The sequence below is a fragment of the Melanerpes formicivorus genome, unplaced genomic scaffold (assembly GCF_026170545.1).
Source record: "Melanerpes formicivorus ecotype bairdi unplaced genomic scaffold, bMelFor1.0.p_v2 SCAF_4, whole genome shotgun sequence".
Classification (NCBI taxonomy): domain Eukaryota; kingdom Metazoa; phylum Chordata; class Aves; order Piciformes; family Picidae; genus Melanerpes; species Melanerpes formicivorus.
The window spans coordinates 27,999,761-28,015,536 of record NW_027142356.1 but is presented as its reverse complement, the minus strand read 5'-3'; the positions used below and the strand labels follow the sequence as shown (position 1 = coordinate 28,015,536).

The 15,776-nt window shown below is 55.7% G+C and overlaps 1 protein-coding gene across 1 annotated transcript in view; it reads left to right on the top strand.

Annotated features, from left to right (window-relative positions):
• Window positions 1-2,152, top strand: part of CSGALNACT1 (chondroitin sulfate N-acetylgalactosaminyltransferase 1) — a 42,519-nt gene extending 40,367 nt beyond the window's left edge. The window contains exon 9 of the mRNA XM_068137422.1: window positions 544-2,152. Coding sequence (XP_067993523.1) covers window positions 544-827 — 284 coding nt within the window. The 3' untranslated portion in view covers window positions 828-2,152. The remainder of the gene's footprint in view (window positions 1-543) is intronic.
• The last annotated feature ends 13,624 nt before the right edge of the window (window positions 2,153-15,776 follow it).

Below are 15,776 nucleotides of genomic sequence, written 5' to 3'. Positions count from 1 at the left end.
AAGAAGAAAAGGTCTGAAGAAAGACTCAGAGAACTGGGGCTGTGTAGTCTGGAGAAGAGAAGGCTGAGAGGAGGTCTTATTAATGTCTATAAATATCTGAGGGGTGGGTGTCAAGAGGAAGGTGCCAGGCTCTTTTCAGCAGCACCCAGTAACAGGACAAGGAATAATGGATGTCAGCTGGAACACAGGAAGTTCTGTTTTAACATAAGGAGAAACTTCTTTACTGTGAGGGTGCTGTAGACCTGGAACAGGCTGCCCGGAGAGGCTGTGGAGTCTCCTTCTCTGGAGGCTTTCAAAACCAACCTGGATGTGTTCCTTTGTGGCATGCCCTAGGTGGTCCTGCCTTGGCAGGGGAGTTGGACCTGAACTCTGGAGGTCCCTCCCAACCCCTACCATTCTGTGACTCTGTGGACAGTTGGACGCTGGCAGAATGTGCAGCTCTTCTAATGAGCTGCATGGAGCCAGAGGACAGCTGTAGTGCAGCTAAGCAGCGAGTTTGCTGGTACATACTGACAGCTTTCTTTTGGATGTTGTGTGGGTCAGGTGGCTTTGATCTGGACATTAAAGGCTGGGGTGGTGAAGATGTGCATCTGTATCGCAAGTACCTCCACAGCAACCTCATCGTCATCCGAACGCCTGTCAGGGGTCTCTTCCATCTGTGGCACGAAAAACAATGTCTGGATGAGCTGACCCCAGAGCAGTACAAGATGTGCATGCAGTCCAAGGCCATGAACGAGGCTTCTCATGGCCAGCTTGGGATGCTTGTTTTCAAGCAAGAGATTGAGACACACCTTCAGAGACAGAAACTGAGCAGTAAGAAGACATGAAGCCAGAAAGGAAGGCAAAACCCCCTTTCAACTGCACTACAAGGTGTTTTAGGAAAGAGTTGCCAAGGAGAAAAGATGGGATGAGACTGAAAGGGGATGGAAATTCCAGCAAGAGAGCAGCAAAAGAAAGTGAGGGAAGGTGCTTGCCCTCCCTTCTTCCTTTTCTTTTCTTTCTCTCTTTTGTTTTTCAATCCCTGATAGGGCTTTTAAGTATTCCATTAGCCTGACTGTTCAGCACTTGCCTCTGGGGAAGACTTGAACACTTGATGAGATTCAAGGTCATGGAGACAATGAACATTGCAGAAATACCAGTGTGGTATTCACAATAACAAATGGATGTGCTCTTACATTTACATGTTTGTAAGATGTGTACAGTTCTTTAAAGGATTGACCCTTTGGTGGGCCAATGGTAATGAGTTCCTTTCTACTTCTAACCTGACTTATCTAAAAAGGGCTATTTTTGAACCAAGTACAGAGCTCCTGCTCTGAGGACATCTGACTGTTAACCGTGGTCAAGCTGGAGTGACTGAAAACATTTTCCCCTTAAGGGTTTTGGATGGGTCTGGGGTGGGTGGAACACAGCAGCAGTGCACTAACAGGCGGGGCATTCCTGGTTCCTTCAGAGATAGCAGACATCTCACAAAGTGCTTTCTAAAATCCAGAAAGAGAAAGCCCAAAAATGCTGGAGGGTAGTGACTGTTCTCTCATGTGGCCAGTGAACAAAAAGCAGTGATCCATGTCTGGATCACATCAATCAGATGGCTTGCTTCAGCTTTAGAACACTCTAAGTATCTCAAGATCTATTTTTACATGAAATGGATTTTGCTTGGGAATTATTTTGTCATACTTCTGGTTTTCTACCTCTGACTAGGAAACGGTGCAGCCTTCCAACACCTGGGAAAGGCTCTGTAGATCTGTGTGCCCTGTGGCTGGGAACTGGGTTCAGGTAACAAGTGCTTTTTCTGCACAAGCTGGCTGCTGGAAGGCAGAAGCTTTACCATGCTGAAGAAAAGGAAATACCGACTTGCAGTACTGATCTAGCAGGAGGCTTTAAACTCTGAATGTCAGCAAGCAAAACTGATGACCATTTCCTGCCTTCATACCAAAGCATTCCTTCTAAGCCAAATGCAGAGTCTTGCCCAGTGCACGGCAAGCTTCTTGTGATCAACAAAATAAATGTTTGTGGTGGATTACTGGACCCTGCAAATTCTCTTATGGTAATTATAGCTGCATCCTGAAATTCAATAGATTTTTTCCTTTTTAATTGCCTAAAAGTGTTGAAAGCATGAGTTGCTTCTCTTATAAAGCATTTCTTTTAATGCTAACTGCTGTTTTATCATTTTAATGTATATTGGCCAATGAAAACTCCATGGCCTTGGAATTCCCCTTTGCTTGCCTCAATGCTGTTTCTCCAAGCAGTCTCCTTGTTTTATAGCTTCATCTGAATTCAACTCAGCCTGAAAACAGATTCTAATTAGGTTTTGGGCTTGTAAAAGCTGAGGGTAGAAATATGCAAGATAGCACTGAAGAGTTGAGCAAACCAGTCTTTGTTGTGCCACCGTGTGGTAGGAAAAGCACTATGAAACCTCTTTGGGAAGCACTGTGTGCAGAATGTGCAGACTGAGACTGCTGCTGTAAGTACCTTTGCCCCTGACACGTTTACACCTCTTTTTCTTCGCTGAATGCAAATGATCTGCATTCTGCTACCCTGGCAAACCACCCAATATCCAAAACCCCTTCAAAAGTACAAATGGATGGAATCCAGATGCTTAAAACCCCACCCTCAGACACGTCACTCACTGTAAAAACTTCAGCAATAACTCAGCTAGGTCCTCCAGAGAACTCTTTTTTTGTTCCCAGCATAGATGACAAATTGTTTCTAAAGGGCTTTGTTTCAATGCAGTAACTTCACAAATGTTATGCAGGAGAAAGAGACAGGCGTGACTTGTTGAAGGCATGAGAGAGCCATGGAAACTGAGCTGCTCCTAAGTGTTACTTGATCCCACACTAGGTGTTAGGTGATCCTACAGTCCCCCTTAGCCTGTATTTGAAACTGAGTGATGGATATTATGAAAGTTTCATAATCATAACCTGCCTTAACTATTTCAGTGATGGCTTTTCATTATCTTCCCTTAAGTTTCCTTAAGCCCTTAGCAACTTGACCTAACTTTGAGGATGGCCATATTTGTAGATCAGGGCTGGACCAGGTGATCTGCCGGGGTCCCTGTAAACCTGTACTAGTCTCTAATTCTAAGCACCAGGCTGCTGGAAATTCAACACTTTGTTACTTGGAGCACCTTAGCAAGTACATACAACCATAGAACCATACAGGTTAGAAAAGACCTCTAAGAGCACCAAGTCCAACCTGAAGAGGGCCTAGAAAAAGGACAGAGAGAGAATGTTTACAAAGGCCTGAAGTGATAGGAAAAAGGGCAATGGTTTCAAATAAGAGAAGATTTAGATTGGATGTTAAGAACAAGTTCTTTACCATGAGGGTAGTGGAACACTGGAACAAGTTACCCAGGGAGGTAGTCAAGGTCCCATGCCTGGAGATGTTCAAGGTCAGGCTGGACAAAGCTTTGAACAATCTGATCTAGTGGAAGATGTCCCTGCTGATTGCAGGGGGGTTCGACTAGATGAGCTTTGGAGGTCCCAAGACTACTGGACTATCACCCAGCCCCTGTCAGAGCTTCACAAGTTATGCTTTTAGATACCACCTTTGTGATTCTGTTGCACATCCTCTACCATGGAGATCTGCTTCTCCTGACAAGAATACTGTCAATGCAGCTCCTGTTTCTTGGCTGCAAAAGACAAGAGGTGAGATTGAGCCAGTGATGAAGACAGCCGTCATTGTCTGCCCCAGTGCAGGAGAATCTAATGACAGTGGAGGGCTCTCTCTTACAGGGTGGAGACTGTACTGGTATGAGAGGTAAAGAGCAACATGAGGAAGGGGAGCTGCTGTTACCTATATTTCAGTGAGCCTAGTGGAACTGTAACAGGATTTCCAGACCAGTAAGAAAAAGACACTGTCCCGCACCACATCCTGATCTCCAGGCTGGTGACACATGGGTTTGATGGGTGGACCACTAGATGGATAAGGAACTGGCTTGATGGCCGCACCCAAAGAGTGGCTGTCAATGGCTCCATGTCCCAGTGGAGGCCAGTGACAAGCGAAGTCCCTCAGGGATCAGTCCTGGGACCTGTCTTGTTCAACATCTTTGTGGGGGACATGGACAGTGGCATTGAGTGCACCCTCAGCAAGTTTGCTGATGACACCAAGCTGTGTGGTGCAGCAGACACACTGGAGGGAAGGGAGGCCATCCAGAGGGACCTTGACAGGCTGGAGAGGTGGGCACAAGCCAACCTCATGAAGTTCAGTAAGAGCAAGTGCAGGGTCCTGCATCTGGGTTGAGGCAATCCCAGGCACAAATACAGGCTGGGCAGTGACTGGCTGGAAAGTAGCCCTGAGGAGAGAGACTTGGGGGTGCTGGTGGACAAAAAGCTCAACATGAGCTCTCAATGTGCACTTGCAGCCCGCAAAGCCAATCAGATCCTGGGCTGCATCAGGAGAAGTGTGGCCAGCAGGTCGAGGGAGGTGATCCTCCCCCTCTACTCAGCCCTGGTGAGACCCCACCTGGAGTACTGTGTCCAGTTCTGGAGCCCCTATTACAAGAAGGATGTGGAGGTGCTGGAACGTGTCCAGAGAAGGGCCACAAGGATGATCAGAGGGCTGGAGCACCTCTCCTATGAAGACAGACTGAAGGAGTTGGGGCTGTTCAGTCTGCAGAAGAGAAGCTTCGAGGTGACCTAATTGTGGCCTTCCAGTATCTGAAGGGGGCCTACAGGAAGGCTGGGGAGGGACTTCTCAGGATGTCAGGTAGTGATAGGACTAGGGGGAATGGAATGAAGCTGGAGGTGGGGAGATTCAGGCTGGATGTGAGGAGGAGGTTCTTCACCATGAGAGTGGTGAGACCCTGGAATGGGTTGTCCAGGGAGGTGGTCGAGGCCCCGTCCCTGGGGGTGTTTAAGACCAGGCTGGATGAGGCTCTGTCCAGCCTGATCTAGTGTGGGGTGTCCCTGCCCATGGCAGGGGGGTTGGAACTAGATGATCCGTGTGGTCCCTTCCAACCCTGAATGAAACTTTGAAACTATGAAACTATGAAAGAAAGCAGCCAACAGGACTGGAGCTTTTGCCATTGAGGTCTCTACCTTCCTGATACCAGGATGAGCTTGTGACCTTGCTCAGAATGGGAATTGATTTGATGTTGTCTGGGGAGGGAAGAGAGATCACCCTGGGCAGACAAAGAGGCCATATGGGGGACTCCTTTCTTTAATAGTTTAGGGCTGTTTCAAGCTTTGGCGAAAGGCACAGAGGCATAGGACAAAATTAATTGCCTCATCCTTCCCAGTCAACTAGTGACAGGACAAGAGGACATGGTGTGAAGGTGCACCGGGAGAGGTTTAGGTTGGATATTAGGAAGTACTTCCTTGCAGAAAGCCTGATTAGGAACTGGAATGGACTACCCAGGGAGGTGGTGGAGGCACCACCACTGGAGGATTTTCAGATAAGACTGGATATGGAACTTGGTGGCATGGTTTAGCTGAAGTGGTGGTGTTAGGTTTTATGATAGAATTGATGATCTCAAAGGCGTTTTCCAGCCTTAATGATTCTATGATTCTAGGCATCATCATCCCTCCAGCTAGCAATTTAGGCACTTGTCAGGACAGGGTGGCTGTGGACTGTACTCCTGGCTGTGTTTGTAGGAGGGATGAGGCTGGATCCCAGAGGGAGCCCTGTAGAGCTGTACTGCTGTAGAGCTCTAGAGCTGGGGCTGCAGATCTGCAGGGCTGCGGGGGCTGTAGGGTTCGGGGGCTGCAGGGCTGTAGGGCTGTAGAGCTGAGTGGCTGTAGTGCTGCAGGGTGGTTTCAGAGACGTAGGGCTGTAGGTCCTCCTAGTCTCCCCCCTGCCAGAGGTATCCAGGCCCCTTGGCCCACCCTGCTTTTTGGGGGCTGCTGAGAGCTGCTTTGGAGGCTGACTGGGGTGCTTGGGCATGGTAGGGGCTGGAGTCTCCCCACTGAGGAGTTGCTCCAGCCTCTGGGGCAGCCCCGGCCCTCCTCAGCTGGTTTGTGGGTTGGAGGGACACTGGAACCAAAGAATCACTGAGACTGAAGAAGATCACTGAGTCCCAACCATTACATTTGCCCTTCCAAGGCATTGTTTTATTTTACTTTTTCCACACAGTTTTTTGCTTTCATGTTGTCAGGACATAAATTTCAAAGGCAGGTCAGTTCCTCGTGCCCCATAAGGATTTTTGTGGTCTGGGCCTCTTCCCAAGAAGTCCTCTGGAGCTGGCCTCTTTCACGCATGGCTTAGCATCAGGAGGTCTTTCTTTCACAGAGCTTGGGCAGCCACAGCGTCGGGTGGGACATGGCCAGGCGGTCACGGACGGAGCCCCCAGCAGTGCCAGAAGGGAGCCCAGCTGCTTGCAGGGAACCTCCTCTCTGCAGGGAAGAGCAGCTGGAAAAGGTGGCAGGCAGTCCCAGCGCCCACTGGCCTCTGCCTCCCATCCTGCTCCCTGAGCTTCGAGTGGGCAGAGGGGGCACGAGAGGGCTGCTCTGCTCCATCATCCCAGAAGCCTCAAACCCTCGTTCCAGCCGGGCAGGGCTCCTTCGCGGTCCATGCCGGGTGCCTGAGGCGGCATCAGGGTGTGCGAGGGGTCCCTAATCCCCAGGAGCTCCGAGCACTCCTTGCAAGTGCGCTGCAGATGGGCGCAAAGGCGCAGGGCTCTCTCCCGCTCCCGTTCCCTGGCTGAGGCCAGGCAGCGCTGCAGGACCCTGGGCAGGGGGCACCTCTCTCGCAACAGGCCCCAGCCAGCCGCGGCAGGGCAGCCTCCTCCCTCCTCTCCCTCTCGGCTGCCTCTGCCCTGCTGCGGGTGGGTGCTGCTTCCCCGCCCTGACCTTCCCCAGGCTGCCCTCGCCCAGCTGAGGGCTGGCTCTTGGCTTGCCCTGGGGCAGGACTCGGTGCTCTGCCTGTGCTGAGGTTGCCGTAGCAGCAGAGCCTCTCTCCTCTCCATGTCTTCTGTGGGGCTCGACCTTGTCAAGTCCTGCTGGGCAGACGGGCAAAGCGGGTGAGCTTGCCTGGCAGAGGGTCACTCGGACCTTCTCTCAGCTCGATGCAGGATGTGTGAGGAGCAGAACAGGTGGAGGCCTGGTATCACAAGCACTGGCAGGAGGGACAGGATGGGCGACTGGTGGTGTTCCTGGAATCCTCCTCTCCTCCTCAGCAGCAATGCAGAAGTCAGGTGTTGTGCTCTGCCTTGGTGCAGGGTCCCAAATCTGCACCCATCACCACCCGGCATGTTTCTGGGGTGGTGGAACCTCCCTCCCTCCCTCCCTCCCTCCCTCCACCTCCTCCCCTCCCCTGCCCTCTCCTCCTCCTGCATCATGGCAGCCTGTTGTTTCGGAACTCCACGAAGCGGCTGCGGAGATCGTAGCCGCGGGGCGGAGAGCTGCTCCTCTCTTCTCTCTGCCTCTCCGGTGGTTGCGGCTGCTGCTCCCGAGCAGCTCGGCTCCGCAGGTTGTAGTTGTGCCGCGGGGGCCGTCTGCGGGCGATCTCCATTTCCATCAGCCTGCGCTGGCGGGGAGTGAGGCCGACCACGTACTCCTCATAGTGGTTGTCCTCTTCCAGCCAGTGCATCACCACCTCCATGGGGTGCCTGCAGACTGGGCAGGAGGCATTTCTTGTGTTGCCCCACCGGCGGATACAGGGAAAGCAGAACCAGTGCCTGCATCCGTCGACATAGGCTGGGTTCCGCGCTGTTCCCAGGCAGATGGCACATTCCCTGTCTCCTGGTGGGGGGGGCTGCCTCACGCCGCCATCCTTGTTGGCAGCAGAGTCTCTTCTCTCCTCCATGCCTTCAGAGGAGATCGGTGCTATGTCCTGTCAAGAGAGACATGCAAAGTGTCTTAGCTTGATCAGGAAGAGGGGCACTCGGCCTATCGCCTCTCTTCCCACCATAGCATGGATGGCTGAGGAGCAGAGCAGGTGCTGCCATGGCCTCACAAAGCTGGCCTTCTCCCGGCTGCCCAAGCCGATGGCACGGGGCAGTATGGGCCAGCTGCGTGGCCTCGCCTGCGGCTCCTCAGGTGCTGTGGTGGTCAGGGGACAGCTGGCAACGCTGAGCCCCTCCAGCGCTCTGGCCACCACAGCAGCAATGAGTGGCCACCAGAAAGGGAAGAACTCCTTGGCTGGCCCAGGTGAGGGTGGCAGACTTGCCCAGATCCCCTCAAGAAAGAAGCCCTCCCCACTCCCCAGGGGGAGATGGCCCTGACCAGCTCGCTCACTCACCTCTGCTGCTGATGGTGTGTTTTCTGGGCCCCCCGGCCCTGCCTGCACACAGCAGGGCCAGGGGAAATCCTCTCTCGGATGGCTCTGGGGTCAGGCGCTGAGAACTGGAAGGAACAACTCCTCAGGCACAACACCAACACCAATGTCCTTGTCCGCACTCCAAAGCTGGTGACCTTGCTCGGCTGGACGCTGGGCAATGACTGGTGGGGTGACACCTGGCGCCCCAATATATGCACCGAGGGGCACCGAGTCACAATGGGTAGCTTGGTGACATCACAGGGGGCCACATGTTAGCATGGAAACAGCCATGCCCAGGGCACCAGCCCCGCCCACGCTGTGCCCCCAGCTCATGCCAGGGAGAGATGGGCATGGCCGCTGAGGGGCCGAGTGCTGTGCTGCAGGAGGCCAAGGTCCACTCCATCCTTCTCCAGCTCTGTAACAGCAGCCAGTGGTACCAAGGGGCCATCCACAGCCACAACCTGTGTGCTGGCCACCCGCAGGCTGGCATTGACACCTGCCCGGTGGGAGCCTGCCACAAGTCAAGCCCAGCAGCACTGGCAGCCCCATCACAACCACCCAAACAGCGCCCGGCATGTGCTTGGCCTGGCAAGCCACCCTCTCGCCGCTGGGTCCTCACTGCTCTTGGGGAATCAGCTCTTCTTGCCCTTCTGCAAGTCTTCCTGGACGCTCCACCTTGTCCCGGAGGCCTGGGACTCTTGCCCAGAAAGCCTATCTTGTGCTCCTGGCAGCCCATAGGTCCAGATTCCAATCCTGGACTATCCCTCTTCCACACATCCAGCATCAATGTGGAGAGACAGGAGAGAGCCCCACCGTGCAGGCCCGTGATGCCTTCCCGCACAAGGTCCTGTAGCTGCGGCACCTGAGCAGAGCCTTTTGTAGGTGGATCCTTGTCTGGAAAATGCTGTGAGAGAGAGAAGGAGCCAGACACAATGCTGACAGAGGCCACCCAACACCAGCCGAATCCCTTCTCCTCTGCCGCAGAGCGACCTCAGAGGTGGTCCTCTTCTGTGCCAAGACAACGGTGTGGAGTCCTCCCCACACTCCTCAGAGGGCACTTTCTCTTCCACAACAGCACATAGAGACAGCTGGGCAACATGTTTTGTACGATGTGCCTCCCAGATCTTTAATTAGGATCCAGTGTCCACATCTCATTCATACAGAAGAGTAGTAGATGTAACATAGAATTGTCAGGGCTGGAAGGGACCTCAGCTGATCAGCTAGTTCCACTCCCCCGCCGCCCCTGCCAGGGCAGGGACCCATCACACTAGCTGAGGTTGCTCAGAGCCACATCCAGCCTGGTCTTAAAAACCTCCAGGGATGGGGCTTCTACCACCTCCCTGGGCAACCTGTTCCAGTGTCTCACCGGCCTCATGGTGAAAAACCTCTTCCTAACATCCCATCTGAATCTACCCATTTCTCTAGCTGCTCCATTCCCCCCCAGTCCTAGCATTACCTGACACCCTAAACAGTCCCTCACCAGCTTTCTTTTAGACCCCCTTCAGATGCTGGAAAGCCACAAGAAGGTCTCCTCGGAGCCTCCTCTTCTCCAGACTGAATAGCCCCAGCTCTTTCAGTCTGTCCTCGTATGAGAGGTGCTCCAGCCCTCTGATCATCCTTGTGGCCATTCTCTGCACATGTTCCAGCACCTCCAGATCCTTCCTGTAATAGGGCCTCCAGAACTGGATGCAGTGCTCCAGGTGGGGTCTCCCCAGAGCGGAGTGGGGGGGGAGAATCCCCTCCCTGGGCCTGCTGGCTCTGCTTCTCTTGATGCAGCCCAGGATCTGATTGGCTTTCTGGGCTGCAAGTGCACACTGGTGGCTCCTGTTGAGCTTCTCATCCCCCAGCACCCCCAAGTGCTTTTCCTCAGGGCTGCTCTCAAGCCAGTCACTGCCCAGCCTATGCTGGTGCTTGGGATTGCCCCGGCCCAGATGCAGGACCTCGCATTTGGTGTTGTTGAACCCCATGAGCTTGTCACGGGCACACCTCTCCAGCCTGTCAAGGCTTTGCTCAGGTGGAGGTAAATGGCATCTCTTGCTCGGCCTTCATCTAGGAACGCTGTGACCTTGTCATAGAAGGCCACCAGGTTGGTCAGGCAGGATTTGCCCTTGGAGAAGCCGTGCTGATTGTGCCCAATCACCTCTTTGTTATTCTTCTGCCTCAGCAGTGCCTCCAGGAGGGTCTGCTCCGTGATGGTAGCAGGCACAGAGGTGAGACTGACTGGCCTGTAGTTCCCTGGGTCATCCTTCCTTCCCTTTCTGAGAGTGGGGGTTATGCTTGCCCTTTTCCAGTCAGTGGGGACGTCCCCAGACTGCCGTGACTTTTGGCATAGGATGGGCAGTGGCCTAGCAACCTCCTCCGCCAGTTCCCTCAGCAGCCGTGCTGTGTGCACGCCAGATCAGCCTGCACCTTACCTAGGCAAGTTAACCTTTTTAAAGGAGCCTTTGTCCCCACGTGCAGTGCCCCAGTGGCACGACTCTCAGTTGAACTGGATGACGTCCAGAGGTGCCTTCCAACCTCCACCATTCTGAGATTCTCAGAAAGAGCTGTGCTCATGCCACAGGCAAGCAGAGCCTCTCTGGTGTGAAATGCTGCCCTAGGGGGCTAGGGAGTGCTGGAGCCAGGAGTGTGCAGCAGGCACTTGTCTGGACAGGGTGGCTGTGTCAGGACAGGGTGGCTGTGTCAGGACAGGGTGGCTGTGGACTGTACTCCTGGCTGTGTTTGTAGGAGGGATGAGGCTGGATCCCAGAGGGAGCCCTGTAGAGCTGTACTGCTGTAGAGCTCTAGAGCTGGGGCTGCAGATCTGCAGGGCTGCGGGGGCTGTAGGGTTCGGGGGCTGCAGGGCTGTAGGGCTGTAGAGCTGAGTGGCTGTAGTGCTGCAGGGTGGTTTCAGAGACGTAGGGCTGTAGGTCCTCCTAGTCTCCCCCCTGCCAGAGGTATCCAGGCCCCTTGGCCCACCCTGCTTTTTGGGGGCTGCTGAGAGCTGCTTTGGAGGCTGACTGGGGTGCTTGGGCATGGTAGGGGCTGGAGTCTCCCCACTGAGGAGTTGCTCCAGCCTCTGGGGCAGCCCCGGCCCTCCTCAGCTGGTTTGTGGGTTGGAGGGACACTGGAACCAAAGAATCACTGAGACTGAAGAAGATCACTGAGTCCCAACCATTACATTTGCCCTTCCAAGGCATTGTTTTATTTTACTTTTTCCACACAGTTTTTTGCTTTCATGTTGTCAGGACATAAATTTCAAAGGCAGGTCAGTTCCTCGTGCCCCATAAGGATTTTTGTGGTCTGGGCCTCTTCCCAAGAAGTCCTCTGGAGCTGGCCTCTTTCACGCATGGCTTAGCATCAGGAGGTCTTTCTTTCACAGAGCTTGGGCAGCCACAGCGTCGGGTGGGACATGGCCAGGCGGTCACGGACGGAGCCCCCAGCAGTGCCAGAAGGGAGCCCAGCTGCTTGCAGGGAACCTCCTCTCTGCAGGGAAGAGCAGCTGGAAAAGGTGGCAGGCAGTCCCAGCGCCCACTGGCCTCTGCCTCCCATCCTGCTCCCTGAGCTTCGAGTGGGCAGAGGGGGCACGAGAGGGCTGCTCTGCACCATCATCCCAGAAGCCTCAAACCCTCGTTCCAGCCGGGCAGGGCTCCTTCGCGGTCCATGCCGGGTGCCTGAGGCGGCATCAGGGTGTGCGAGGGGTCCCTAATCCCCAGGAGCTCCGAGCACTCCTTGCAAGTGCGCTGCAGATGGGCGCAAAGGCGCAGGGCTCTCTCCCGCTCCCGTTCCCTGGCTGAGGCCAGGCAGCGCTGCAGGACCCTGGGCAGGGGGCACCTCTCTCGCAACAGGCCCCAGCCAGCCGCGGCAGGGCAGCCTCCTCCCTCCTCTCCCTCTCGGCTGCCTCTGCCCTGCTGCGGGTGGGTGCTGCTTCCCCGCCCTGACCTTCCCCAGGCTGCCCTCGCCCAGCTGAGGGCTGGCTCTTGGCTTGCCCTGGGGCAGGACTCGGTGCTCTGCCTGTGCTGAGGTTGCCGTAGCAGCAGAGCCTCTCTCCTCTCCATGTCTTCTGTGGGGCTCGACCTTGTCAAGTCCTGCTGGGCAGACGGGCAAAGCGGGTGAGCTTGCCTGGCAGAGGGTCACTCGGACCTTCTCTCAGCTCGATGCAGGATGTGTGAGGAGCAGAACAGGTGGAGGCCTGGTATCACAAGCACTGGCAGGAGGGACAGGATGGGCGACTGGTGGTGTTCCTGGAATCCTCCTCTCCTCCTCAGCAGCAATGCAGAAGTCAGGTGTTGTGCTCTGCCTTGGTGCAGGGTCCCAAATCTGCACCCATCACCACCCGGCATGTTTCTGGGGTGGTGGAACCTCCCTCCCTCCCTCCCTCCCTCCCTCCACCTCCTCCCCTCCCCTGCCCTCTCCTCCTCCTGCATCATGGCAGCCTGTTGTTTCGGAACTCCACGAAGCGGCTGCGGAGATCGTAGCCGCGGGGCGGAGAGCTGCTCCTCTCTTCTCTCTGCCTCTCCGGTGGTTGCGGCTGCTGCTCCCGAGCAGCTCGGCTCCGCAGGTTGTAGTTGTGCCGCGGGGGCCGTCTGCGGGCGATCTCCATTTCCATCAGCCTGCGCTGGCGGGGAGTGAGGCCGACCACGTACTCCTCATAGTGGTTGTCCTCTTCCAGCCAGTGCATCACCACCTCCATGGGGTGCCTGCAGACTGGGCAGGAGGCATTTCTTGTGTTGCCCCACCGGCGGATACAGGGAAAGCAGAACCAGTGCCTGCATCCGTCGACATAGGCTGGGTTCCGCGCTGTTCCCAGGCAGATGGCACATTCCCTGTCTCCTGGTGGGGGGGGCTGCCTCACGCCGCCATCCTTGTTGGCAGCAGAGTCTCTTCTCTCCTCCATGCCTTCAGAGGAGATCGGTGCTATGTCCTGTCAAGAGAGACATGCAAAGTGTCTTAGCTTGATGAGGAAGAGGGGCACTCGGCCTATCTCCTCTCTTCCCACCATAGCATGGATGGCTGAGGAGCAGAGCAGGTGCTGCCATGGCCTCACAAAGCTGGCCTTCTCCCGGCTGCCCAAGCCGATGGCACGGGGCAGTATGGGCCAGCTGCGTGGCCTCGCCTGCGGCTCCTCAGGTGCTGTGGTGGTCAGGGGACAGCTGGCAACGCTGAGCCCCTCCAGCGCTCTGGCCACCACAGCAGCAATGAGTGGCCACCAGAAAGGGAAGAACTCCTTGGCTGGCCCAGGTGAGGGTGGCAGACTTGCCCAGATCCCCTCAAGAAAGAAGCCCTCCCCACTCCCCAGGGGGAGATGGCCCTGACCAGCTCGCTCACTCACCTCTGCTGCTGATGGTGTGTTTTCTGGGCCCCCCGGCCCTGCCTGCACACAGCAGGGCCAGGGGAAATCCTCTCTCGGATGGCTCTGGGGTCAGGCGCTGAGAACTGGAAGGAACAACTCCTCAGGCACAACACCAACACCAATGTCCTTGTCCGCACTCCAAAGCTGGTGACCTTGCTCGGCTGGACGCTGGGCAATGACTGGTGGGGTGACACCTGGCGCCCCAATATATGCACCGAGGGGCACCGAGTCACAATGGGTAGCTTGGTGACATCACAGGGGGCCACATGTTAGCATGGAAACAGCCATGCCCAGGGCACCAGCCCCGCCCACGCTGTGCCCCCAGCTCATGCCAGGGAGAGATGGGCATGGCCGCTGAGGGGCCGAGTGCTGTGCTGCAGGAGGCCAAGGTCCACTCCATCCTTCTCCAGCTCTGTAACAGCAGCCAGTGGTACCAAAGGGCCATCCACAGCCACAACCTGTGTGCTGGCCACCCGCAGGCTGGCATTGACACCTGCCCGGTGGGAGCCTGCCACAAGTCAAGCCCAGCAGCACTGGCAGCCCCATCACAACCACCCAAACAGCGCCCGGCATGTGCTTGGCCTGGCAAGCCACCCTCTCGCCGCTGGGTCCTCACTGCTCTTGGGGAATCAGCTCTTCTTGCCCTTCTGCAAGTCTTCCTGGACGCTCCACCTTGTCCCGGAGGCCTGGGACTCTTGCCCAGAAAGCCTATCTTGTGCTCCTGGCAGCCCATAGGTCCAGATTCCAATCCTGGACTATCCCTCTTCCACACATCCAGCATCAATGTGGAGAGACAGGAGAGAGCCCCACCGTGCAGGCCCGTGATGCCTTCCCGCACAAGGTCCTGTAGCTGCGGCACCTGAGCAGAGCCTTTTGTAGGTGGATCCTTGTCTGGAAAATGCTGTGAGAGAGAGAAGGAGCCAGACACAATGCTGACAGAGGCCACCCAACACCAGCCGAATCCCTTCTCCTCTGCCGCAGAGCGACCTCAGAGGTGGTCCTCTTCTGTGCCAAGACAACGGTGTGGAGTCCTCCCCACACTCCTCAGAGGGCACTTTCTCTTCCACAACAGCACATAGAGACAGCTGGGCAACATGTTTTGTATGATGTGCCTCCCAGATCTTTAATTAGGATCCAGTGTCCACATCTCATTCATACAGAAGAGTAGTAGATGTAACATAGAATTGTCAGGGCTGGAAGGGACCTCAGCTGATCAGCTAGTTCCACTCCCCCGCCGCCCCTGCCAGGGCAGGGACCCATCACACTAGCTGAGGTTGCTCAGAGCCACATCCAGCCTGGTCTTAAAAACCTCCAGGGATGGGGCTTCTACCACCTCCCTGGGCAACCTGTTCCAGTGTCTCACCGGCCTCATGGTGAAAAACCTCTTCCTAACATCCCATCTGAATCTACCCATTTCTCTAGCTGCTCCATTCCCCCCCAGTCCTAGCATTACCTGACACCCTAAACAGTCCCTCACCAGCTTTCTTTTAGACCCCCTTCAGATGCTGGAAAGCCACAAGAAGGTCTCCTCGGAGCCTCCTCTTCTCCAGACTGAATAGCCCCAGCTCTTTCAGTCTGTCCTCGTATGAGAGGTGCTCCAGCCCTCTGATCATCCTTGTGGCCATTCTCTGCACATGTTCCAGCACCTCCAGATCCTTCCTGTAATAGGGCCTCCAGAACTGGATGCAGTGCTCCAGGTGGGGTCTCCCCAGAGCGGAGTGGGGGGGGAGAATCCCCTCCCTGGGCCTGCTGGCTCTGCTTCTCTTGATGCAGCCCAGGATCTGATTGGCTTTCTGGGCTGCAAGTGCACACTGGTGGCTCCTGTTGAGCTTCTCATCCCCCAGCACCCCCAAGTGCTTTTCCTCAGGGCTGCTCTCAAGCCAGTCACTGCCCAGCCTATGCTGGTGCTTGGGATTGCCCCGGCCCAGATGCAGGACCTCGCATTTGGTGTTGTTGAACCCCATGAGCTTGTCACGGGCACACCTCTCCAGCCTGTCAAGGCTTTGCTCAGGTGGAGGTAAATGGCATCTCTTGCTCGGCCTTCATCTAGGAACGCTGTGACCTTGTCATAGAAGGCCACCAGGTTGGTCAGGCAGGATTTGCCCTTGGAGAAGCCGTGCTGATTGTGCCCAATCACCTCTTTGTTATTCTTCTGCCTCAGCAGTGCCTCCAGGAGGGTCTGCTCCGTGATGGTAGCAGGCACAGAGGTGAGACTGACTGGCCTGTAGTTCCCTGGGTCATCCTTCCTTCC